We start from the raw sequence: 26,394 nt of genomic DNA, 5'->3' as shown, positions 1-26,394 counted from the left end.
ACCAACTTGCTCAGTTGCCCAGGCTGGCCTCAAACTCCAGGACCCAGGCGATCCTCCCACCTCCTCCTCTCAAAGTGTTGGGATTTTAGGCCTGAGCCACAGCTCCTGGCCTCTACAAATTTTTTTTTTTTTTCCTTATCTGGGCTCGGTGGCTCATTACTATAGTCCCAGCAACTTGGGGGGAACAAGGCAGGTCGCTTGGCACGGGAGGTTGAGGCTCCAGTGAGTTGTGATTGCACTGCTATACTCCAGCGTGGGTGACAGACCCTGTCTCTTAAAAAAAAAAAAGGGCGGGGGTGGGGAGGGGGAATAATAGTGCCTGCATTCATGACTTTTACTCTTTGAGGCTCCCTTGCCAGTCTTAGATCAGTTTCTTCGCTGTGGTCACGCCATGCTGCCCTGTGGTAGATCCTTTTTTGGTTTCCTGTATCCATTTCTCTGTTTCACCAAGCTCTGATCCCTTTTCTTTTCTTCTTCTTCTTTTTTTTTTTTTTTTTTTTTGAGGTAGGGTCTCGCTCTGTCGCCCAGACTGTAGTGCAGTGGTGTGATCTGGGGTCACTGCAACCTCCGCCTCCAGGGTTCAAGCGATTCTCCTGCCTCGGCCTCCCGAGTAGCTGGGATTACAGGCGCCCGCCACTACGCCTGGCTAAATTTTGTATTTTTAGTAGAGATGGTGTTTCATCATGTTGGCCAGGCTGTTCTCAAACTCCTGGCCTCAAGCAATCCATCTGGCCTCCCAAAGTGCTAGGATTACAGACGTGAGCCACCCTGCCCAGCCTGACCCCTTTTTTTTTGCTGCTCATGAATATTGGACTCAGACATACAGTTCCAGGTAGGGATCTGCGTTGTGAGCTTGCAATTTTATGTCAGAAGTGTTACCCAAAGGCCTTCCTTTTAAGTGACACTATTGTCCCTGTGAATATCACTCAGATGCTGATATATAAGGAAGTCCTCTGTGCTGACAGCTGTAGCTGATTGATTTGCGGGGGGTGGGGGGCGGAGTTCGCTGTCCTGATGCATATTCTTTGGTACTCTCTGAAGATTTGCCTGGTGACACCTGGGCATTACTGTGCTGTGAGGGAGTCTGATAGGACAGGTTTTCCTTAATGTTCCTGCTACCGTTAAAGATCAGAGACAGAAGTACTGCTTTCACGGTGAGATTCCTGGGGAAGAGATTCTGATGTGTTGAGAGATGAGTTCTCAGGTGTTATGCCCAGAGGAATAAGACTGATGATAAAGCAACTGAAAAGTGCCCGTGTTGTCAAACATAAAGGCTAATTCTCGCCGGGCGCGGTGGCTCACGCTTGTAATCCCAGCACTTTGGGAGGCCGAGGCGGGCGGATCACGAGGTCAGGAGATCGAGACCAAGGTGAAACCCTGTCTCTACTAAAAATACAAAAAATTAGCCGGGCGTGGTGGCGGACGCCTGTAGTCCCAGCTACTCGGAGAGGCTGAGGCAGGAGAATGGCGTGAACCCGGGAGGCGGAGCTTGCAGTGAGCGGAGATCGCACCACTGTACTCCAGCCTGGGTGAAAGAGCGAGACTCCGTCTCAAAAAAAAAAAAAAAAAAAAAAAAAAAGGCTAATTCTCCCAAATGCGGTGCTCTCAACTTAAATTTTGTGAATTAGTATCTCTTACATTATTCTTTGAATGATAGACACGCAGATCTTGGATTAGACATGCAGAGGAGAAGAAGTTTCATTGATGATTTCTTCATAGAACACAACCTCAGTGTTAAATTCAGTCACGGATTATTGCTAGGGATATTCCATGTCAACACAATTTGAAAATAGAGCCTAAAAAGGGCTTTTCAGTCAATATTTATGGAGGGCATACAGTGCCCAGTTCTGTAGTAAACTTTATGGTGATATAAAGACTTGCTTTATATGGTAATATGGTTTGAGTTTGGCCTCACCAAAACTCACGTTGAAATTTGTTCCCCATCATGGCGGTATTGGGAGGTGGGGCCCAGTGGGAGGTGTTTGGGCCATGGGGGTGGAGCCCTCATGAGTGTCTTGGTGCCATTCTAGAGGTAGTGAGTGAGTTCTGTGAGCTGTGGTGGGACTGGCTTAGTTTCAGAGACCTTAGGTTGTTATAACGTAGAAGTTCCTGCCTCATGGCATGTGGCTGCTTTGCCATTGACCTTCTCCCACCATGTTTTGATGTAGCACCTTCTCCTGCCATAATTTGACCTAGCATGTGACCCTCACCATAAGCCCAGCACCCTGTTTCTCATACTTCCCCTCTTGCAGAACTGTGAGCTAAATAAACCTTTCTTTGTAAATTACCCAGCTTCAGGCACTCTGTTACAGCGGAACAGAACGGACTAAGACTAAGACGTGGTGATATAAAGACCCCTTCATATTACCTCTGCACCACTCCTGTTCCCCGTCCTCAGAGCTTTTGTTTGGTCACGTTGTTATGCCATAGTGTAACTGATTTGTCCCATGATTTTCTTCCCTATGTTTCTGTGCTTCTTAGGGGTGGGAACTGGTTCTGATTCCCCTTTGGACACCCCACTGCTTGACAGCACCTGGCCTGGAGTTGTTGACTTGTCTAGCCTGAATAACATTTCATTTTAATCTACACCCTTAATGGATTTGGCATTGGAAAAAAACTCTTAAGTTGCATTCTTATCTGTTATCAGTGGTTATTTCATAGGCCAAGTGTTCCGGTGGTTGGGCAAGGTGTAACACAACATAAGCTCCAAAGTCTCCCAGGCCAGTATTGCACTCAGACAAAAACAATGTTGGTGTTCCTGTCCTGTTTTGCTGTGTAGAATTGTGTGTTTATTTGAAGTTAAATCATCTCATTCTGTTTTTTTATTGACATTTTAATTTACAAACCATTCTTCATCTTAAATGTACAGTTCATTGGTTTTTAACATATTCATAAAGTTATGCAACCATCATCACTGTCTCCAATTCCAGAACATTTTCAGCACTCCAGAAAGAAGCCCTGTGACCATTAGTAATCATTTCACATTTCTCTGTCATCATTCCCCTGACTCTAGGCAACTACTAGTGTATCTCTCTAGGGATTTGCCTATTCTAGACTTTCATATAAATGGAATCATAATATGTGACCTTTTGTGTCTGCCTTCTTTCACTTAGTATGATGTTTTCAGGGTTCATCCACGTGTCAGTACTTCATTCCTTTGTTTGAGTGACTGGTATTCTCTTGTATGGGTATACCACATTTTATTTATCTGTTCATCAGGTGGTGAACGTTTGGCTTGTTCCTACTTTTTGACTGTTATGAATAAGGCTTCTGTGAACATTTGTGTGCATATTTTTTGTGGACATGTGTTTTCAGCTTTCTTGGGTAGGGGTGGTGTTGCTGGGTCATATGGTACCATTTTGGAGATCTGTCAAACTGTTTTCCAAAGTGGCTACACCATTTTACATTCTCACCAGCACAGTGTATAGGGCTCCAGTTTTTCACATTCTCACCCACACTTGTCTGTCTTTTTGATTATAGTGGGTATGAGGTGGTTTTATTTGGTTTTGTAATTTTTATAACTTTTTATTTTTTTGACATGGAGTCTCACTCCATCACCCAGGCTGGAGTGCAGTGGCACGATCTCGTCTCACTGCAACCTCTGCCGCCTGGGTTCAAGCAATGCTCCTGCCTCAGCCTCCCGAGTAGCTAGGATTACAGGCACGTGCCACTGCGCCCGGCTAATTTTTGTATTTTTAGTAGAGACGGGGTTCCACCATCTTGGCCAGGCTGGTCTTGAACTCCTGACCTTGTGATGCACCCGCCTCGGCCTCCCAATGTACTGGGATTACAGGTGTGAGCCACTGCGCCTGGCCAGGGTTTGTCTTTTGAATGCTACAAATTAAACAAACATCATCAAAGTGAATGTGTTGTCACATAACTATAATTGGACTGCAATTCAACATTATGTCTGATTTTGAAATATTCTTGTTTTCTGGATAATAATGTGTGTCTCCTGGTTGTTTTGCTGAGATCAGTGGCTTAGTGCTAGGTAACCCTAGTCCTCACTAAGGGAGTCATTCTGTGTTACTTCATAACCACCTGTGGAAGAGAGAGACCTTTCATCTACTTTATGACCAGGAAATGAAGCTCTTTTAAATTTTTTATCTTGATATAACCATGGTTTTATTTTTATGTCATGTTGCAGCTTTACCGATTTGTTACAACTGAAGCAAGGGCCAGCAGAAATTCTCTTTTGACAGATGTAATTGCTGCTTATCAAAGATTCTGTTCTCGACCCCCAAAAGGTAAATGCTTAGGTGTGACTACAGTGTTCTACATTCTTAGGTTGGGTCTTTTGTCTCATTCTGTAACCCATTCCCCTGCCTCCAACTTATGTCTGATTACAGCGATGAAGATATGTCATCTTCAAATGTAATACATTTGTAGATAATGAAATTGATATGCAAAAAGGAGGCTTTTTCCTTTAACACTTCTGGGTTGTGAACTCTATTATTTAGACTTTGATGTACTTGTACACAAGAAATGTTATGCTTTTAGCTTGTGCTTTTTTTTTTTTTTTTTTTTTTTGGAGACTGAGTTTCGCTCTTGTCACCCAGGTTGGAGTGCACTGGTGCGATCTTGGCCCACTGCAACCTCCGCCTTCCAGATTCAAGCGATTCTCCTGCCTCAGCCTCCCAAGTAGCTGGGATTACAGGCACCCACCACCACACCCAGCTAATTTTTTGTATTTTTAGTAGAGACGGAGTTTCGCCATGTTGGGCAGGCTGGTCGAACTCCTGACCTCAGGTGGTCTGCCCACCTTGGCTTCCCAAAGTGCTGGGATTACAGGCATGAGCCATCGCACCTGGCCAGCTTGTGCTTTTCAATGATGCATCAGCTGCTTTGAAAACGAAATGAACACAAAACCTGATGAATTTTAGTTTGAAGATAACTATTTTTTTCCTTTTCTAACAGGATTTGAAAAATACTTTCCTAATGGAAAAAATGGAAAAAAAGGTAGTGAACCTAAAGAAGTTATGGGAGAGAAAAAAGGTACCTTTTGACAATATATTTGAATTTTGTGTTTTCCCCTCATGTATTATGGTGATAGTTTCCTCTGAACAAAGAAAAGGGTTATTAGGCTGGTCACAGTGTCTCACACCTGTAATCCCAGCCCTTTGGGAGGCCTAGGCGGGTGGATCACTTGAGCCCAGGAGGTTGAGACCAGCCTGGGCAATGTGGTGAAACTCCGTCCCTACTAAAAATACAAAAAATTAGTTAGACATGGTGGTGCACACCTGTAGTCCCAGCTACCTGGGAGACTGAGGTGGGAGAATCACCTGAGCCCGGCAGTGAGCTGTGATTGTGCCATTGCACTCCAGCCTGGGCGACAGAGAGACCCTGTCTCAAAAAAAAAAAAAAAAAAAGAAAGTTATAGCAAGTCAGTTGTGAAGCTGTAGGTTGCAAGTACATATAAAATTCTACAGACCTTATGTTACATTTCGCCTTAATTTTCTGTTGATATTTTCCTGTCATTTTGCAAATTGAAGTAATTTAAGGCTACCTTAGAGGTATTGTCTGGTCAAACTAAGCATATTTGATAGATATATGGCACATAATTTAAAACATTGAGAAAAATCTTAGAAATCTAATACATGCAATTTATTTGATACATATTGTGTTTAGGGCAGTGTTTTAAAAATTGCACCTCAGAGCATTACCTCACCCTAGGGATTCGGAGAGACTTAATTAGAGCTCGGTGGCTGGGGGACTGAGTGGGCCTGCTGTGCCCATTTTGACTGACTTGCTTGCTTTTTTTTTTTTTTTTTGAGACAAAGTCTTGCTCTGCCGCCCAGGCTGGAGTGCAGTGGTGCGATCTCGGCTCACTGCAAGCTCCGCCTCTCGGGTTCACACCATTCTCCTGCCTCAGCCTCCCCAGTAGCTGGGACTACAGGCGCCCGCCACCAGGCCCAGCTAATTTGTTTTTTGTATTTTTAGTAGAGATGGGGTTTCACTGTGTTAGCCAGGATGGTCTCAATCTCCTGACCTCGTGATCCGCCTGCCTCGGCCTCCCAAAGCGCTGGGATTACAGGTGTGAGCCACCACGCCCGGCCCATCCTTGCTTTTTAGGAAAATGTAAAGAAAACTGTAATTCAGTTCTCTTTTTTTTTGGCGGGTGGGGGGAAGGGGTCTCACTCTGTCGCCTAGGCTGCAGTGCAGTGGCACGATCTCACTGCAACCTCTGCCTCTTGGGTTCAAGTGATTCTCCTGCCTCAGCCTCCACAGAAGCTGGGATTACAGGCATGCGCCACCATGCCTAGCTAATTTTTAAGAGATGGGGTTTCACCATGTTGGCCAGGCTGGTCTTGAACTCCTGACCTCATGTGATCCACCCGCCTCAGCCTCCCAAAGTGCCAGGATTACAGGCGTGATCACTGCACCTGGCCTGAAGGAGTCCATGTTTTTAAATGTACTTGTCATCTAGTTGGAGAGACAAATATATGCCCAAAGAATGCAAAGGAGTAAGAGCCAGGGGACATGAGGAGGGAGAAGCGCTGGTGTGGGCTGGTGACAGCCCCGGGGCTCTAGATTGGAGCAGCACCTACAGTTCTCCCAGTGCATGCTAGGTGGTCTTTGAGTCTTGGTGTGGGGGCCGAGTAATGATAACCCATACAAGCTTTTGGGTTGCTTTTGTGTGGACATTCCTTTCTCCCTGAATGGTTTGGAGTGTTGCACAGCTTTAGTGGTGTGCTTACTGCATGTTTCCCAGTCCTGGGCCTCATTAGGGGGACTGAGGCTTGTGCACATCATACCTGTCTCAGACTCCACTCGAGACAGAGGTGCAGAAGCCCCTCGTATGCAGCACAGCGGGGTGAATGTGTCATGAAGCCACATGTTACGTAGCCACTGAGGATGCTGGGTGCCTGTAGCCTCCCATCCTGCTACACTAGAGGGGTTGCTTCATGGTCACTGAAGACATTAGAAGTGTATTCGGACTGGGTGCAGTGGCTCACCTGTAATCCCAGCACTTTGGGAGGCCGAAGTGGGTGCATCACCTGAGGTCAGGAGTTGAAGACCAGCCTGGCCAACATGGTGAAACCCCATCTCTATTAAAAATAGAAAAATTAGCCGGGCGTGGTGGCGTGATCCTGTAATCCCAGCTGCTCGGGAGGCTGAGGCACGAGAATCGCTTGAACCTGGGAGGCAGAGGTTGCAGTGAGCTGAGATCACGCCATTGTACTCCAGCCTGGGAGACGGAGTGAGACACTGTCTAAAACAACAACAACAACAACAAGGACTGAATTACAGTTTTCCTTACATACATTTCCCTACAAAGCAAAGATGCCAGCTGAATATCAACTGTGGGTGTGTTTTTTTAGCCATTTGTCAAAACCATGGGCTTTCCTGCAGAAGAAAGTGTTAACCATGTATACTTTGTGGGAGTGGGAAAGGGAGTACTTACTTTTGTTTTGTTTTGTTGTTGCTGTTGCTTTTGAGATAGGGTCTTCCTGTTGCCTAGGCTGGAGTGCAGTGATACAATCACAGCTCACTACAGGCTCAAGCTCTAGAACTCAAGCAATCCTCCTGCCTCAGCCTCCTGTGTAGCTGGGACCACAGGTGCACACTACGATGCCTGGCTAATTTTTATTTTATTTTTTATTTTTTATTTTTTTGAGATGGAGTTTCACGCTTGTTGCCCAGGCTGGAGTGCAATGGTGTGATCTTGGCTCACCACAACCTCCGCCTCCCAGGTTCAAGTGATTCTCCTGCCTCAGCCTCCCTAGTAGCTGGGATTACAGGCATGCGCCACCACACCCAGGTACTTTTGTATTTTTTAGTAGAGACAGGGTTTCTCCATGTTGATCAGGCTGGTCTCAAACTCCCGACCTCAGGTGATCTGCCCACCTCAGCCTCCCAAAATGCTGGGATTACAGGCGTGAGCCACCGCGCCCGGCCAGAGGCAGAGTCTTGCTTTGTTGCCCAGTCTGGTCTTGAACTCCTGGGCTCAAGGGATTCTCCTGCTTTGGCCCACCAAAATTCTGGTATTACAGGCATGAGCCACCGTGCGTGGCCAGAACACACTTTAAACTTTGAGTGGGGACTGAGGAATTTGCATCCCAACTCTGTGACTTATTCGCTGTCCCCTAACACTGCCACCCATTATCCAACAAGTTACTTAAGCTATACTTTCTCCCTCTGTAAAGGGTATAACAGTCCTACAATTTCTTGAGTTATTGGGTTATTGTGCATATTTCATGAGATGATGCAAGTATAGCCCTTGGGAGCCTCCCTGATTGGTAAGCTTTGTATTTGTATTCTTTCTCATAGTGCTTCACTTAGTAATTGATCAGTTGCCACAGTGTATTCTGCAACGAGTCTTTTATTAAACGGTATACATGAAGACATTGCTGAGAGAGCTAAAACCTTGCCGTGCTTCTATGTGTGCTCTTTGTTTATGAACAGAATCAAAGCCAGCTGCTACCACACGCTCTTCTGGAGGAGGAAGTGGTGGCGGTGGAAAACGAGGTGGCAAGAAAGATGATTCTCACTGGTGGTCCAGGTTCCAGAAGGTTTGATGCTATACATTGTGTGAATTTCGAGGTTATGATGGTGGCCCAGAGAAGGTTGGGAGGCATTAGTGTAGTGTTGGAGGGATTTGTGTCTCACAGAGCGTAGATCGTATTGTGGAATTTCATTCTTCACAGAAGCTGTCTCCCTCTCTGCCTAGGGTGACATTCCATGGGACGACAAGGATTTCAGGATGTTCTTCCTCTGGACTGCTCTGTTCTGGGGTGGAGTCATGTTTTACTTGCTGCTCAAGAGATCTGGGAGAGAAATCACTTGGAAGGACTTTGTCAATAACTATCTTTCAAAAGGAGTAGTAAGTATTTTATGGGATTGGTGGCTGTTGTGGTTCAAAGGTGAAATTCATCAGATTAGACCAAGGAAGTGACAGTCAGCAGGTTAACCTGGCTCGTCCATTGTAAAATTATTACTTTCACTCAGATTTTTCTAACGCTGAGAAGTACTGCAACCAGAAAACCCGTGTTTTCACCTGGTGTCCTCACATTTACCCCCAAATTCTTTTATTTCACTACCTCCCAGAGCTGGGTTTTGGAACCACTGCTTCTGACCATGGTCTTTGGCAGTCCTCTGCTTGTGCCCTTTTCTCACGTGCCCTCAGCTGCCCCTGCTCTGTGCTGTTGTGTGCCAGCCTCTGCCCTTGCTCTGTGCTGTCGTGTGCCAGCCTCTTTGGGCCCTCTGTAGGTCTTTACTACCTTTAGTCACCTGTGGGCGTGGCAGCTAATCAGCGTGTGTCATCAGAGCAGTTGGGGCTCTAAGGGAGGGCCAGGTGGGCGCGTGGTCCCTGCCATTTCTCTGTCTGCAGAGCAGCCTTTGTTACTGCCTGCTGGGCTTGCCCATGTGTGACTATATTCACCACAACCAGTGGGAAATAAGTAAGACCATATTTCAGCATATTTAAGATGCTGTTGATTGTAAGACACATGGTGTTTTATAAGTTGCTAAGACAAATCTAATAAGATGCTGATGAAATTATGACATGCCATCATTTGTAAGATGGATCTCCATTTCTGATGTTAAAATATGAAAAATGTGTGTCTTAGAATTGATGCAGTGGCCGGGTGCGGTGGGTCATGCCTGTAATCTCAGCACTTTGGGAGGCCGAGGCGGGTGGATCACGAGGTCAGGAGATCGAGACCATCCTGGCTAACATGGTGAAACCCCTGTCTCTACTAAAAAATAGAAAAAATTAGCCAGGCGTGGTGGCACGTGCCTGTAGTCTCAGCTACTCCGGAGGCTGAGGCAAGAGAATGGCGTGAACCTGGGAGGCGGAGCTTGCAGTGAGCCAAGATTGCGCCACTGCACTCCAGCCTGGGAAACAGAGTGAGACTTTGTCTCAAAAAAGAAAAAAGAATTGATGCAGTATAGTGATAGACACCAGAATTAGGCCTGCTGTGTAGCCTTGGGGAAACCCCTTAACCTCTTAATACTTGGGTTTTCATCCATGAAATGGATAAAGTAAGACGACATTAATACTTACTGAGGTAGTGCAAAGAATTTAAATTCGTTCTAAAGGTTGTACAGGAAGGTAAGGATGTAAGAAACGGCTACCTACTCTAATGAGCAGCTGCTGCTGTGCTAAGAGCTGAAGTTGACTGAGATTAACTTCAGTTTATGTTTCCCCTGGAAGTTGCAAACCTTCAGTGGACTCCAGAGTTCCAAAATGCTTACATCGGACAGATCCTGCCTGTACCATTGTCCTGTGCGTAGGGAGACGGGTTCCTGGTGCCTTCTTATGCCACCATCCTCCCAGAGTCCTTTTATCTAGTTGGATTTTTGAAACATGTTGATCTCATGAAAGTGAGGATCTTACATATGTAGTTCTCAGATGTAGTGGGGACTCCCACTCAGAAGCTGCTCAGAAGCAGTGATCATCACGTGTGGACCGGGCTGCAGCCGTCCTTCCGATTGGGATGGCAGGTCCTCGAGGTGGCTTCTCCACAGCTGCAGCTCCTCCTGACCCTCTGGCTCTTTGGCATTAGTCTGCTGTCTCCCCAGCAGGTGTCTGTGGGGTGGAGCAGTGCCAGTCATTCCTCTCTGACAGAGACTGCCTTTAAGAACAGTTGCTCCCTGATTCCAGCCCCTCTGGGATTGCTCTGGGACTCCTTTGCTTTTTGTTTGTCATTCTTGCCTTCGAGACTTGCTGACAAAGCAAGCAGTTAGAAATAAGCACATCCCAGAGTGCTCGTGCTCCTAAATCAGTTACAGTCCTTGGGATGTGGTGTTTAACAATGTTATTAAGAATCCTATGTAAGCTGGCTGTGGTGGCTCACAGCTGTAATCTGTGCACTTTGGGAGGCTGAGGTGGGAGGATCACTTGAATCTAGGAGTTCGAGACCAGCCTGGGGAATGTAGAGAGACCCTATCTCTACAAAGAAATGTAAAAAAATTGGCCACTTGTGGTGACTTGCACTCTTAGTCCCAGCTACTCAGGAAGCTGAGGTGGGAGGATATCTTGTGCCCAGGGAAGTTGAGGCTGCAGTGAGCTATGATTGCACCACTGCACTCCAGCCTGAGTGAAATCCTGTCTAAAAACAAATAAAAAAAGGATCCTATATAATTAGGTGATTCAATTTTAAAAAAAGCTTAAACTATTTTATATAGACTGACAAAAATTAAAAAGTCTCATACTACCAAATGTGGGTATGTCCTATAGAGCGATAGTCTATGTCCTATAGAACAATAATAATGTTTTGCTCATGGCAGTGTGAATTGGGGAACCATTTTGGAGAGCAATTTGGCAATATCTAGTAAAGTTGAAGGTACGTATACCCTGCAACACAGCCTTAGTGTGTCTATCTACAGGTGTGTTTCCTGGAGAAATTTTTTAAGATGTGCCCACAAAGGTAGATACAGGAATGTTCATAACAGCATTGCTTGTGAGAAGTGTGTAACAGCCTAGCTGTCTATTAACAGGAGGATGGATCAGTAACTTGGGTGTGGTCATAGCATGGCATACCCTGCAGCACGGAAGTGTCAGCTTGTGTAAACCTCACAAATGCAATATTGGAGGGAAAAAGAAAGTTGTAGAAGGATACTTATATATAAAACAAGACCATTTTTAAAGTTAAAAACAGGCAGAAGGGAATGTGCATATCGTGTAGGGTTACCTTCATGTGTAATGCAAGTGCAAGGATGTGGTTTGGGCAGTGCAGCCCCTAAATGAGAGCATAGCCCCCTTTGGGAGGGGCCGTGCCTGGGAGCTTCTGCAGAATTATAGGTGGGGACATGGGGGCATCTTTATCTGATTCTTTATTCTTTCCTTGTATGGCTGAAACATCATATGCATTTTAAATGAGCTTAAAGGAGTATCTCAAGTATTTTCTGTGAATTTATGTGTGAATTTATTTTTAAAATTCTAGGTAGACAGACTGGAAGTCGTCAACAAGCGTTTTGTTCGAGTGACCTTTACGCCAGGAAAAACTCCTGTTGATGGGGTAAATCATTTTATTAACTGATGTGAATTAGTTGTAAATTAACATTTTCAGATTTAAAGCTGAAAGGAAAACCTGCCTCATACCCTAGGAGTTATACTCACCGGATATATCAGAACTGGGCAGTGTGGCAGGGGTGATCTTACTAACACCAGTGGAAATGGGAATGTTGTGTATGGATTATTGATGTAGGGATTGGGTCAGTGTTTTGTTTTGTTTCTGATAATCATTTTGACTACATTTAGAAGACAGTGAGTGAAATCCCAGTTTTCAGTATTCCAGAATAGTCTTTGACTTTTCAAGACTGAGAAGTAGTTATTTGATTAGGAAAAAATTAAAATCTCAATTGCCTATGTTTTGAGACAGCTTTTATCAAATTAGTTTAAAAGCATCCCTACCATCTCCCAACCATTTTGTGATATTATATTATTTTAATTTCTATTTGATTTCCTATTTTAAAAATAACTTGTATTTCCTCTCCAACCAGTCTGGAGTATACTTCCAGAGACCACAGAGCAAGCTGAATGCACTGAGGGAATTCTGGAGGGGAGGGGAGAGAGGTGAAGCTGAGGCTCCCAGGACTTGCCAGGCTCCCTTAGGATAATTGAGTTTAACCATTTTCTAGCCATCCCGCCTGGACAGGGCAACATTTAAGGACAACTAGAAGTGATGATGACCATATCTCTCTGTTTAATAACATGTCAGCAAATAGCAGAGTGTCTGTAAAGTCTTAGGGCTCTGGTGTTGCCCTGTGTTTAGGAAGGTATTTTAATTGTCTTGATTTCCCATTCCCTCTACCTAATGATGCAATGCCTATTAATAACCGTGCTTTATCCTCAGACTTTAGTGCTGGGAATTAAGTTGGCACTTTCTCATGAGGCCGGTAGGCAACGTGTGTTCCAGCACTGTGGGAAGCGCACACACACCCATCCCTCTGCTTCTGGGAGGGAAGCCTAGGGAGAAAGTAGGGATGCGTGTGAGATGTTTCTGCAAGGACGTCCTCTCACACATTGTCTATACGTAGCAAAAAATGAGAAACAACCCAGCGGCCCATGCCAGGCACTGGGTTAACGGGGAATCCTTGTTCCCTGTCTGAGCAGTTGTCCTTGGGGGCAGTGCCATCCCTAGGGGCGATTTTGACATTGGCGGGAAGTTGTTTTCCAGTGTTGGCATGCACAAGCATTTATGTGTTGAAATTCATACCATTGTATATAAAGTGCTTTTTTTGTATTTCTCTTTTATATTACAGTTAAGGTTTATATTGATTTCTTTTCAAAATTGTATTTCAAGATTGTAAAAGTGGTGTTATACAGTCTTGAGGGACAGGCCTGAAATGCTGATGTTGTTTGTGTCTGAATGTTGGGGTTATGGATGTCTTTGCTTTATGTATGTGCATATCCTGAGTTTTTACAGAGAATGTATATTACCTGCTTACTAAAGACTTCTTGTTTTGAGCTTTCAGAAACAGATTTTAAGTGTCCTGCTGTGAATGGAGCAGCAGTATTAATCACTGTGCAGTGCTGCACACACACAGCCTTTAGCCTTACATCAGTTCTACTCTTGACTAGTAGATGGCTTACCTTCTCTATGACAGTAGAGAAGGGCTCAATGCTTAAATGAGATAGAGTCAGTCAGTGGTGGTTTTCAAATTTTAGTGTGCATAAGAATTATCTAGATAGCTATTAAAACTTGAGTCCTGGGACCCCACCCCCGCAGAGGTTCTTATCTAGATTGTGTTCTGGGAATCTGCATTTCTAACATGCTCCTGGGTTCAAACTGCTTCTGTGATGGGAGCCAGGTGTTTGGCCCATTGCCCAGTTGATAGCAGGGGCTGAGTTAGGGAATGTTCCATTCTCTGTGGTTAATCTATTCTGAGCAGGTTTTGGGACTTTGTAACCATGTGAATTTTGTATCTTTGTCAGTGAATAATTTACCAAATACTGTTATGTTGTTGTATAATATAAAACTTACTCTTCATCTTTTATTTTTAGGTACTTGGAGAGAAATATCAAAGTAATGTTCCTCACTCAGTAACACTGGTGGGAAGGATATGCGATGACTTGTTGCTCTCTTAGGAGGTTTTGTTTTTTTGTTTTTTGAAACGGAGTCTGACTTTGTCGCCCAGGCTGCAGTGCAGTGGCACGATCTTGGCTCACTGCAACTTCAGCCTCCCAGGTTCAAGAAGTTCTCTGCCTCAGCCTCCCAAGTAGCTGGGATTACAGGTGCCTGTCACCATGCCTGGCTAATTTTTTTTGTATTTTTAGTAGAGACAGGGTTTCACCATCTTGACCAGGCTCGTCTTGAACTCCTGACCTTGTGATCCACCTGCCTTAGCCTCCCAAAGTGTTGGAATTACAGGCGTGAGCCACTGCACCCGGCCTTGTTTTTTGTTTTGAAATGGAGTCTCGCTCTGTCGCCTAGGCTGGAATGCAGTGGCACAATCTTGGCTCACTGCGACCTGTGCCTCCTGAGTTCATGCCTCCCAAGTAGCTGGGCCTATAGGCGGGTGCCACCATGCCTAGCTAATTTTTGTAGTTTTAGTAGAGACAGTTTGAGACCATGGTGGCCAGGCTGGTCTCGAACTCCTCACTTCAGGTGATCTGCCACCTGGGCTTCCCAAAGTGCTGGGATTACTGGCCACTGTGCCCTGCCTAATGAGTTTTATATCATAGACTTACTGTTTTGATTTTAAAAATACTTTTTTAAGAAAAGATGATTGCAGGTTAAAGGAGAAACAAAGTTTTTTTTGTACTATAAAATGGAGCTAATACATGCACAGTGCTTGAAATGGGGTCTTCTAGCTAGTAAACTCCATAAATGTGAGCTGTTAAAATCAGTGTCCTCATGGTTGTGTAAAGGCAATGTGACATTGTGGTTAGGACACTGGTTCAGGAGCCAGACTGTCTGGGTTCAGATCCCAGCCTCTTATTTCATGTGTGACCATGAGCAAGTTTTCTCACCTGTAGAATGGGAACAGGAGTCAGGGCTCATTCAGTCAGTAGACACGAGTACAATAGGAAATAATTATGTGCTGGTTGGTAGAATAGCCTTGACCTGGCCCCTGAGGTGTCCCTGTGCTGGGCCCTGTGGGTCTCTGCAGCTCTAGGGGATAAAGAGGGATTGCCTGGCACAGCAAGGCACATCTGTTCCAGTTGCACAGTGGGGATGTGGTGTTCAGATTTTGAACATCGCCCCCAGTGATGGCACCTGCTTCTTAGGATGGTCCTCAGGATTGAATGAACTAATGCATCTAAAGGGCCCAGAACAATGCCTGGCACTTAATACATGCCTAGTAAACTTTAGCTCTTATCACTGTTTCACAGTAGTTTTAAATTTGGGAATAGGGAGCTAAAATACCTAGGAAATGGAGGAAGAGGGAAACAATGCATATATATTTTAAAAAGGATTATGTTTTCAAATAGGCTTTTCATTCTGTTTTTTGAGTTTATAATTTTAGAGCCACTGAGATATTGCTGCTAAAGAAATGCTTATTTGCCAAGAATTGCCAGGTGTTCTCAATGAGTGACATTTAATCACCACATTATTGAAGCCAGTCTTTTATTATTGTTTTTTCTTTAATTTATAAATTTTCAGTATTTCTGAAAAATTCTTGAAAAGTTGAACCCTTTAGTGAATTGAACCTTTTAGTTTCACTACATTCTTAGGATATTTTTTGTTTTGTTTTTATAGCAATACGTTTGGTTTAATATTGGCAGTGTGGACACCTTTGAACGGAATCTGGAAACTTTACAGCAGGAATTGGGCATAGAAGGAGAAAATCGGGTGCCTGTTGTCTACATTGCTGAAAGTGATGGGTAATCTCAAAGATAATATTTTGGAGACTGTTTACTGTGCTGCCTGTGGTTCACTGTGTTCTGTCCCTGGGTGCAGGGCTACACATTATATTTTCAAACAGGCCTTTCTCAGTTTGGCCAGATTTTTAAAAAACTATTAGTAATTCACTAGTTTTTGCATGACTCGTTCATTTTCTTTTTTTTTTTTTTTTTTTTGAGGTGGGGTTTCGCTCTGTTGCCCAGGCTGGAGTGCAGTGGTGTGATCTTGACTCACTGCAACCTTTGCCCCCACCCCAGTTCACACGATTCTCTTGCCTCAGCCTCCCCGAGTAGCTGGGATTATTGGCTTCCGCCACCATGCCCAGCTAATTTTTGTATTTCTAGTAGAGGCAGGGAGTCACCATGTTGGCCAGGCTGGTCTCGAACTCCTGACTTCAGGTAATCCACCTGCCTCAGCCTCCTAAAGTGCTGGGATTACAGTTGTGAGCCACCACGCCTGGCTTTTTATCTTTATTTTTATTTTTATTTTTGATTCATTCCTTTTCTATACATTTATACTTATCTTGATTAAGCAGTGGTTTAGGGTATTAACATTCAATGCATTGACCTTTGGTAGGATTTTAGCATAAAGAACCCCTTTGTATCAAAGAGTGCCATTCGCTTTGAACTATCATTTATGTTTACATTTCACAGAGTTTTCCAGGATTTTTGGGTATTTCTTCTCTCATCAGAACTTCTTCTTTGGGGGGTTGTCTTTAATAAGACCATGTTAGTAACCCCACTTAAAGTCTGGGCAGATGCTCCATTTATTTCAAAGAGTTGGTTGCCATGGAGCTTATTTGGGAATTCTGTTGCCTTTGAAGAACACTTGCAAGTTACCCTCCTTTGTATTAAGTGCAGAAGGTATACTTTGGTGTAGCTATATATATTTATATTGATATCTTGCACCACATGCGAAAGCTGGAGGTGAGCAGCCAGTCCTAACCCGTGTTGCACTGTGTGTCCCCAGCTCTTTTCTGCTGAGCATGCTGCCTACGGTGCTCATCATCGCCTTCTTGCTCTACACCATCAGAAGAGGGCCTGCTGGCATTGGCCGGACAGGCCGAGGGATGGGCGGACTCTTCAGTGTCGGAGAAACCACTGCCAAGGTCTTAAAGGATGAAATTGATGTGAAGTTCAAAGATGTGGCTGGCTGTGAGGAGGCCAAGCTAGAGATCATGGAATTTGTGAATTTCTTGAAAAACCCAAAGCAGTATCAAGACCTAGGAGCAAAAATCCCAAAGGTAAAATGAACTTTTAGAAGATTAACTTTTCGAAGTGTTTCTTGATCTCTGAAGTTATAATTCTATGAAGTTTGATTACTTATTATAGATAGCTGTTTTGCTGTCCTTCCTCTTTTTCAGCTTACTAGGCTAGCCTCTGCCCAACTCGAGGATCTTTTTGGGTCAGTTGTTCTGTGTGAATGTGTCTTGTATAGTGTATGTATTCCTGAAAATATCTGTGTTACCCCTCTTGGAAGACTTTCTTGATTCGTCTTCCCTCTCCCTCTAATCTGATTTAGATGCCCTATCTCTCAGCAACTGTAGGCCCGCTATAGCTCACTGACAATGTCACCCTCTGCTGTCACCCAGTGTCCCTTCGAGGGATGTATGTGGACAGGACACCTGTGCTGGTGCTGAGGTTCACTGCACAGGATCCAGTGGAGAGGACACAGCACTCACCATCACCTCCCCCTTTCCAGCAAATACGCTCTTGCCTGCTGTGCTAGTGGTGGGCTGTACCCTACAGGGCTTGGCGCCCCTACGGCTAGGCGTGGAACAGTAACTTCATATTTGTTAAATGGATCAGCTATTAAGTAAATGAATAAAAAGGTATAATTCTTTTAAAAGTCAATTAATAAATTTTACTTTAAAGGAATCCTTTGAAAGATAATCATTATTTCCTTGATTTTTATATCTTGCTTCTGTGGATAAAAAGTCATATTTTATTAATTTATAACTTACTGTTACTTAGTACCCATTTGCATCACACCTAGCTGTCTCTACAACTTAATATAATAGTTGTGTAGGGCCAGGCGCAGTGGCTCACGCCTGTAATCCCAGCACTTTGGGAGGCCGAGGTGGGTGGATCACCTGAGGTCAGGAGTTCGAGACCAGCCTGGCCAACATGGTGAATCCCTGTCTCTACTAAAAATACAAAAAATCAGCTGGGCATGGTGGTGTGCGCCTGTAATCTCAGCTGCTCAAGAGGCTGAGGCAGGAGAATCGCTTCAACCTGGGAGGTGGAGGTTGCAGGGAGCCGAGATCGTGCCACTGCACTCCAGCCTGGACAAGAGTGAAACGCTATCTCAAAAAAAAAAAAAAGTGTATTGTTTGAGCAAACACGTCTTTCTTTGTAGTGAAGTTCATCATTGGTCGTTAGATTTCTACTTCATTTGTGAAACTTTTAAAGAAGAAAATAAGCAAAATTTTAAAAATACCTTAAGGTTTTATTACAGAGCCTAGAAAAAATGTCATTTGACCATATTATCTACCTCCTCACAGTATTTGGATATGGTAGTGTGGTAGTATGTCTATTTATAAAATAAGAGAGGATACTGTTTGTGGGTAGTCAGTGGAAATAAAAACAAATTCACAGTTAGGTTTTAAGTTGCATGTCCAACCATGCTAAAAATGTACTGATTTGTACATGAAAGTAGAAGTCAGAAGTTGGGTTTATTAATTATTTGAGCTCAAAAACCAATTTTACTTGTAAAGAGTAAAAGAATTACATAAATCAGGAGTGTGGTGTTTGTGTCTTCTTGAATTATTTAAGTAAATCTTAGCAGATTTATTAGTATATTCCTAGCCTAAGTCACCCTTTACATACTGTTAGACTAAAGGTCTAAAAATCAGCCCTAGGAAAAAAAGGAAATATTTTAAATTTCACATTCTTAACAAATTTTTTGAAACAAAATTATTTTTCGTAATCTTTTTATTCTTACTAATATAAAATTGTTCTACCATAGCCCAGATGTTTAAGTAATATTTAATATATATCAATAAGATTTAGAGACAGAGTTATATCTTGGAATTATTTGCAGATACACAATTTACTTTTCTGAAATTCTCATTAAATGTCATTTCTTTTTTCATATCTGAAGGGTGCCATTCTCACTGGTCCTCCAGGCACTGGGAAGACGCTGCTAGCTAAGGCCACAGCCGGAGAAGCCAATGTCCCCTTCATCACCGTTAGTGGATCCGAGTTTTTGGAGATGTTCGTTGGTGTGGGCCCTGCTAGAGTGAGTCTCATTCTGTTCGGATGGTACAGCTTCCTTACACCCACCACTTCCCCACAGATGGGGGCACTTGCTAGAGATGGCCCTTCCCCCTAGAGTGCTAGAGTGACCTCTCACCAGTCCCTGGCCTGAGCTCTCCTCCAGGCCTAAGCCTTCAGCAAGGCCTGTGACTTCCATCCCACCTTCCCTCGCACCAGCTAGGACTGCAGTCTGCTACCTATATTAGACCAATTTCAAGAATTGACGGCTGGGCGCGGTGGCTCACGCCTGTAATCCCCGCACTTTGGGAGGATGAAGTGGGTGGAACGCTTGAAGTCAGGAGGTCGAGACCAGCCTAGCCAACATGGCGAAACCCTGTCTCTACTAAAAATAGAAAAATTAGCCAGGCGTGGTTGCGCATGCCTGTAATCCCAGCTATTTCGGAGGCTGAGGCAGGAGAATCTCTTGAACCCAGGCAGGCGGCAGAAGTTGCAGTGAACCAAGATCACACCACTGCATTCCAGCCTGGGCGACAGAGTGAGACGCTGTCTCAAAAAAAAAAAAAAAAAAAAAAAAAAAGAATTTGCATTTGCTTTATTTGTGGATTTTTTTTTTTTTTTTTTGGTGACAACATTTATTGAGATATAATTGACATACCAAACAATTGATCCCTGTAAAGTATATGATTCAGTAGCTTTTAGTAATTCACAGATTTGTGCAACCATCACCACAATCAGTTTTACAACATTTCCATTACATCAAGAAGAAATCCTGGCCGGGCGTGGTGGCTCACACTTGTAATCCCAGCACTTTGGGAGGCCGAGGCGGGCGGATCACAAGGTCAGGAGATCGAGACCATCCTGGCTAACATGGTGAAACCCCGTCTCTACTAAAAATACAAAACCAAAATTAGCCGTGCGTGATGGCGGGCGCCTGTAGTCCCAGCTACTTGGGAGGCTGAGGCAGGAGAATGGCATGAACCTGGGAGGCGGAGGTTGCAGTGAGCTGAGATCACACCATCCAGCCTGGGCGACAGAGTGAGATTCGTCTCAAAAAAAAAAAAAAAACAACAAAAAAAACGTATATCGGGAGTCCTAAGCAAACTACCCAAAGGAGGTTCCTAGTACAGGCATTCTGTGTAAATGAAATTATACAATATGTGGTTTTTTTATGCCTGATTTCTTTCACTTAACATAATGTTTTCGAATGGTAACTCTATGTTTAACATTTTAAGGAACCACCAGACTGTTTTCCAAACTACTTGCCCGTTTTCCATCCCCACCAGCAGTGTGTAAGGGGTTCTGATGTTTCCCTGCCCTTACCAACACTGGTTATTGTCTGATTTTTGATGATAACCACCTTAGTGGGTGTGGCGTAGTATCTCGTGGTTTTCATTTGCATTTCCATGATGAGGAGTGATGTTGAACATCTTGTATGTGCTTATTGGCCATTTGTATATTTGTATATCTTCCTTGGAGAGTTGTCTATTCAGATCCTTTGCTCATTTTTTAATTGGGTTTTATTATTTTTTTTGAGATGGAGTCTTGCTCTGTCGCCCAGGCTGGAGTGCAGTGGCGTAACCTCTGCCTCCCGGGTTCAAGTGATTCTGCCTCAGCCTCCCTAGTAGCTGGGATTACAGGCGCCCACCACCATGCCCAGCTAATTTTTGTGTTTTTAGTAGAAATGGGGTTTCACTGTGTTGGCCAGGCTGGTGTTGAACTCCTGACTTCAGGTGATGCACCCCCCTCGGCCTCCTAAAGTGCTGGGATTACAGGTGTGTGCCACCTTGTCCGGCCTCACCTTCACATCTGTTTCACACTTTGCTGTTGCTGTGCAGATAAGTCATAGAAAAATAGGGAATGAGGGGGAGTTGGGTGTTAATGATGATGGGCCATGAGATACAATGTGGATGGGGGGAGATTGAAGACAGGAGAGGAGCTGTGGGTGGTGGTGGGGAAGGGTGGGCCTGGTGGGTTCGAGAGCTAAGAAGTGGTAAAGAGTTGGCGTGAGATACCTGAGTGTGTCTGTGGGGCCAGATGATAGGAGGGGGTGCTCAGAGAGTAGATGACTTGAAGATGGTGGTTTTTTTTTTTTTGAGATGGAATCTCGCTCTGTCGCCCAGGCTGGAGTGCAGTGGCGCAATCTCGGCTCACTGCAAGCTCCGCCTCCCGGGTTCACGCCATTCTCCTGCCTCAGCCTCTCCGAGTAGCTGGGAGTACAGGTGCCTGCCACCACGCCTGGCTAATTTTTTTTGTATTTTTAGTAGAGACGGGGTTTCACCGTGGTCTCAATCTCCTGACCTCGTGATCCGCCCGCCTCGGCCTCCCAAAGTGCTGGGATTACAAGCGTGAGCCACTGCGCCCGGCCGAAGATGGTGGTTTAAAAGGCAACCTTGGCAGTGCTGGTCTTCTCAGAGTGAAGTAAAAGGTGAATGAAGGGGTGGTCAGGGAACTGAGAGACCGAGAGCCACATGGATGGAAATCACTGAGGACATCGTGCCTAGTGGCAGTCAGGCCGGGGGAGACCCACGGCACAGTGGGGTGGAGTGCCTGCCACGAGGCCTGAGACTCAGCAAGCAGGGGCTTTTCCAGCAGTTATTTTGGCAGCAGCAGTGGGGTGTGAGATGGACCCCAGCTCCAGCTAGCCTGTAGGGGAAGATGCAGACTCCTGCTTCAGGCTTGCTGGAATGGCTGAGTTCCTGTTCATGCCGGGACAGGATGGATGTACTTTGAAGGTGTGGGTCTGTAGGTCACAGATCTGGAGTTCAGAGGGGAGGCTGGAGAAGGATACCAGTTATTTTAGGGGATGTGTTCAGAGCAGTGTGGGAATGAACATCCAGAAATCCAGGCAGGAAGACCTGGACTTCTGGCCAGTGAAGTGGGGGTGGGGGGTGGGAGTGGGCCGGTGGAGAGTTGTCTCTGACGCTCCTTGAAGGGGCAGGTGACTGACGGTGAGGCGCTGAGTGGCTCTTCCTCCTCCTCTTGACTACAGGTTTGTCTGAGGGTATGTGCTATCAGGATGGTCTGTGGTGGGGTGGGTGGCAGACGAAGGCTGTCACCCCCTCCCCCCCTTTGGGGATGAGCTGATGGGCTTGGATGGTCTTTGGCTTCACTGTGTGTGTGTGATTGCATAGACCCCTTAGTAGCCTCAGCGTGTTATTAAACTGTGTTAGGCGTGAAATGTGAACTCTAGAGAAGTCTGAACTTTGAACTGAATGTAAAGTTTACAGCTCTGCAGTGTTGTCTTTGTGTAGATATATATGTAATGTTAATTTGTTGATGTTACAAAAATAGCAGATATTATCAGTGTTTATTACATATGCAGTAATTTATGGGATCTGAGAAAGATTTGCTCACCTTAAGTCGGTTACCCAGATTACTCCTCATTTGCTGCTTCTTTGCTACTTGTAACTCTTTAAAAAAATGTACTTTACAGTGTGTATCACAAAAAGATTGTCTGCACATGGGACAGGAAGCTGAAGATTTATTTCATTTCTTTTTTTTTTTTTTTTTGAGGCAGAGTTTCGCTCTTGTTGCCCAGGCTGGAGTGCAATGGCTCAATCTCAGCTCATTGCAACCTCTGCCTCCCAGGTTCAAGTGATTCTCCTGCCTCAGCCTCCTGAGTAGCTGGGATCACAGGCATGCACCACCATGCCTGCCTAATTTTGTATTTTTAGTAGAGACGGGGTTTCTCCATGTTGGTCAGGCTGGTCTCGAACTCCTCACCTCAGGTGATCCACCCGCCTCAGCCTCCCAAAGTGCTGGGATTACAGGCATGAGCCACTGTGCCCGGCTGATATATTTCATTTCTTATTCAGAGAATACATAATATTCTCTGGTCAGATGACTCTTTCTGTTTTCGCCAAGGTCCGAGACTTATTTGCCCTTGCTCGGAAGAATGCCCCTTGCATCCTCTTCATTGATGAAATTGATGCGGTGGGAAGGAAGAGAGGAAGAGGCAACTTTGGAGGGCAGAGTGAGCAGGAGAACACACTCAACCAGCTGCTGGTGGAGATGGACGGTGAGTGGTCAAGGCTTTTGTATCTTTAACTGCACTTTTTTTTTTTTTTTTTTTTGAGATGGAGTCTGACTCTGTCGTCCAGGCTGGAGTGCAGTGGTGTGATTTCGGCTCACTGCATCCTCTGACCCCTGGGTTCAAGCGTTCCTCCTGCCTCAGCCTCCTGAGTTTAAGCTGCACTTTCTTATGCCTTTCATGTCCCCAAAATGAGAGTGCTTATTCCAATATTGAGTACCACAAACAAAAAAAAGCATTCCCTAAAACAAACAGCTCTTTTAAAAGGCCCTTTTATACTAATAAAAATAATAGCAAAATATTTTTTCCTGGCAGCTTGCATAACTTAATATTGGGTTAACATGCCGTTTGTGTCTGGTGTTTGAATAAGAGAAGAATTGGTGAAATGAGTCACAAAAGGATTACCATCTCATTCTCTAAATCATCACCATCTCTGAAGCATAAGGAAAATCTAAGCCTAACCAAATGTGAATTTAGCAAATTTTGAATACTTTTTTACTAAGAGAGTAGCAGTCTTTCCATGCTAGCCAGCTTTTCTTTCATTTAGGAAAGCCACTTCTCAGGATGCCATGTGTTCTTCCTGCTGGAAGATAAAAATGTGGATGCTTGGTTGTTTGTGCAGAAAGGGGAAGCACAGTGCCAGTACTGAACTGGCTTCAGTGATGAAGCCAGGCATAGGGGCAGAATAAGGAGGTGGAGATCCTCCGTCCCGCGATGGTCAGCCCATGTCGCGTTCACATTGGAGCACCACATATGAGGGAAATTCACCCAGGAGCTCCTGCCGTGCCAGGGTCCTGAGGGTGAAGGGCCTGGGACCATGGTATTTACATTGAGAAATGGGCAGTAACACTGAGCTGCTTGAGTGTGGAGAAGAGGTGGGAGGTAGAGGTCGATCTCTGCCTTCAGATAGGCAGTTGGTTGTCCTGTGGCCCAGGGTGTCAGACACATCCTTTGCCAATTTAATCTGATTCTAAGACATTTTTAAAATTGACATTGTCTTCTAAAATTTCTAGTTAAATAAATTTAAATATTTGGTCATTTGTCTTTAGGAAATTTACTCATAAAACTTTAATATATGATTGTTTTCAAGGACAAGCTGAATAGTAAGAAAAATAATTCAAGTTTGTAACTTAAAAAACACTGGATAGGCCAGGGGCGGTAGTTCACGCCTATAATCCCAGCACTTCGGGAGGCCCTGGTGGGTGGATTACCTGAGGTCAGGTGTTCGAGACCAGCCTGACCAACATGGAGAAACGCTGTCTCTACTAAAAATACAAAAATTAGCTAGGTGTGGTGGGGCATGCCTGTAATCCCAGCTACTTGGGAGGCTGAGGCAGGAGAATTGCTTGAACCCGGGAGGCAGAGGTTGCAGTGAGCTGAGATCACGCCATTGCACTCCAGCCTGGACAACAGGAGTGAAACTCCGTCTCAAAAAAAAAAAAAAAAACACTGGATAATGAATAGAAAATGTGTTTACTGTAGCTATGAATTTGCAGTGCTCATATGTTCCTGATGGTGCACTGTTGCTCTCTGCCTCTTGTCATTTAATAGCGTTTGCATTTTTGTTACCTTTCAGGTTTTAATACAACAACAAATGTCGTCATTTTGGCTGGCACCAATCGACCAGATATCCTGGACCCTGCGCTGCTTAGGCCGGGGCGTTTCGACAGGCAGATCTTTATTGGTGAGATGATGTTTGCTGGGGCAGGTCCAGTGCTCATGAGTATAGGTGTGACTGTTTCAATATGATTTTCTTTTCCTTAAAAATGATTTCTAAAGGACCACCAGACATAAAAGGAAGAGCTTCTATTTTCAAAGTTCATCTCCGACCACTAAAACTGGACAGTACCCTGGAGAAGGATAAATTGGCAAGAAAACTGGCATCTTTAACTCCAGGGTTTTCAGGTGAGTGGAAAATAACGAGGACCCTATTTAGAAGTATATTAAAATCAGTAACAGTTACCAGGTACCGGTTTACTTTCTTACCTTTTCACTTCTTTACTGTGGGCTTCCTAAGTTTATATTCTCATTTTTATTTTTTTTGAGACAGGGTCTCGCTTAATTGCACAGGATGGACTGAGTGGTGTAATCATAGCTCACTATAGCCTCAACCTTCTGGGCTCGAGTGATCTTCCTGCCTCAGCCTCGTTTGTAGCTGGGACTACAGGCATGTACTACCATGCCCAGCTAATTTTTTGATTTTGTGGAAACAGGGTCTTACTTATCATGTTGCACAGGCTGGCCCGAAACTCCTGGCTGTAAGTGATCCTCCTGCCTCAGCCTCCCAAAGTGCTGGGATTATAGGCATGAGCCACTGTGCCCGACTATTTTTACTTTGTTATTATGGAAAATTTCAAACATACACAGATTTTGAGGAAATGGTGTAATGAACCCATCTGTACCTATCACCTAGTTTCAGGAACAATTACTAATTCACATCTAACCTTACTTTTATCTATATCCTCCTCTCTTTCTGCTTCCTATGGAGTATTTTGTGACAAGTTCCTGACAATGTGTCATTTTTTTCTATAAATATTGTAGGAATGATTCCTAAGTGTTTTTTTAAAAGCTCTATTGAAATAAAGTTAACTAAAAATCACCTGTATAAAGTATACAATTAATGGTTTCTAGTATATTTACAGGGTTGTACAACCATTACTATAATTTTAAAACATTTTGGGCTGGGCGCGGTGGCTCATACCTGTAATACCAGCACTTTGGGAGTCCGAGGCAGGTGGATCGCCTGAGGTCAGGAGTTCGAGACCAGCCTGGCCAACATGGCAAAACCCTGTTTCTACTAAAAATACAAAAATTAGCTGGGCATGGTGGTACATGCCTGTAATCCCAGCTACTCGGGAGGCTGAGGCAGGAGAATGGCTTGAACCCAGGAGGCGAGGTTGCAGTGAGCCTAAATCATCCCACTGCACTCCAGCCCGGATGACAGAGCGAGATTCTGTCTCAAGACAATCAAACTTTCTGTCTCTCTAGGTTTTTTTATTCTGTACATTTTATATAAAAATGTGGTTTTGGCCAGGTGCGGTGGCTCACACCTGTAATCCCAGCACTTTGGGATGCCAAGGCAGGTGGATCACCTGACGTCAGGAGTTGAAGACCAGCCTGGCCAATGAGGTGAAACCCCGTCTCTACTAAAAATACAAAAATTAGCTGGGTGTGATGGTGGGGAACTGTAATCCCAGCTACTCGGGAGGCTGAAGCAGGAGACTCGCTTGAACCTGGGAGGCCGAGGTTGCAGTGAGCTAAGATCACGCCATTGCACTCCAGCCTGGGTGACAAGAGTGAAACTCCATCTCAAAAAAATAAAAATAAAATAAAAACATGTGGTCTTTTGTGC

The 26,394-nt window shown here is 44.5% G+C and overlaps 1 protein-coding gene across 2 annotated transcripts in view; it reads left to right on the top strand.

Annotated features, from left to right (window-relative positions):
* The window catches only part of AFG3L2 (AFG3 like matrix AAA peptidase subunit 2), a 48,994-nt gene that overhangs the window by 1,942 nt on the left and 20,658 nt on the right, over nucleotides 1-26,394 (top strand). Inside the window, exons 1-12 of one of the 2 annotated variants that reach the window (XM_055238918.2) lie at nucleotides 689-832; nucleotides 4,148-4,247; nucleotides 4,918-4,995; nucleotides 8,407-8,513; nucleotides 8,672-8,824; nucleotides 11,889-11,963; nucleotides 15,651-15,775; nucleotides 16,764-17,037; nucleotides 18,897-19,034; nucleotides 22,877-23,030; nucleotides 24,619-24,726; nucleotides 24,822-24,947. In XM_055238918.2, the coding sequence (XP_055094893.1) occupies nucleotides 4,980-4,995; nucleotides 8,407-8,513; nucleotides 8,672-8,824; nucleotides 11,889-11,963; nucleotides 15,651-15,775; nucleotides 16,764-17,037; nucleotides 18,897-19,034; nucleotides 22,877-23,030; nucleotides 24,619-24,726; nucleotides 24,822-24,947 (1,276 nt within the window). In that variant the 5' untranslated portion in view covers nucleotides 689-832; nucleotides 4,148-4,247; nucleotides 4,918-4,979. Of the gene's footprint in view, nucleotides 1-688; nucleotides 833-4,147; nucleotides 4,248-4,917; nucleotides 4,996-8,406; nucleotides 8,514-8,671; nucleotides 8,825-11,888; nucleotides 11,964-15,650; nucleotides 15,776-16,763; nucleotides 17,038-18,896; nucleotides 19,035-22,876; nucleotides 23,031-24,618; nucleotides 24,727-24,821; nucleotides 24,948-26,394 lie in introns of those variants that run through there. The other variant, XM_055238908.2, reaches the window with a different exon arrangement.

The sequence above is a fragment of the Symphalangus syndactylus genome, chromosome 1 (genome assembly GCF_028878055.3).
Source record: "Symphalangus syndactylus isolate Jambi chromosome 1, NHGRI_mSymSyn1-v2.1_pri, whole genome shotgun sequence".
Classification (NCBI taxonomy): Eukaryota; Metazoa; Chordata; class Mammalia; order Primates; family Hylobatidae; genus Symphalangus; species Symphalangus syndactylus.
The sequence above is the reverse complement of the archived record's forward strand: the minus strand, read 5'-3'. Positions and strand labels throughout refer to the sequence as shown.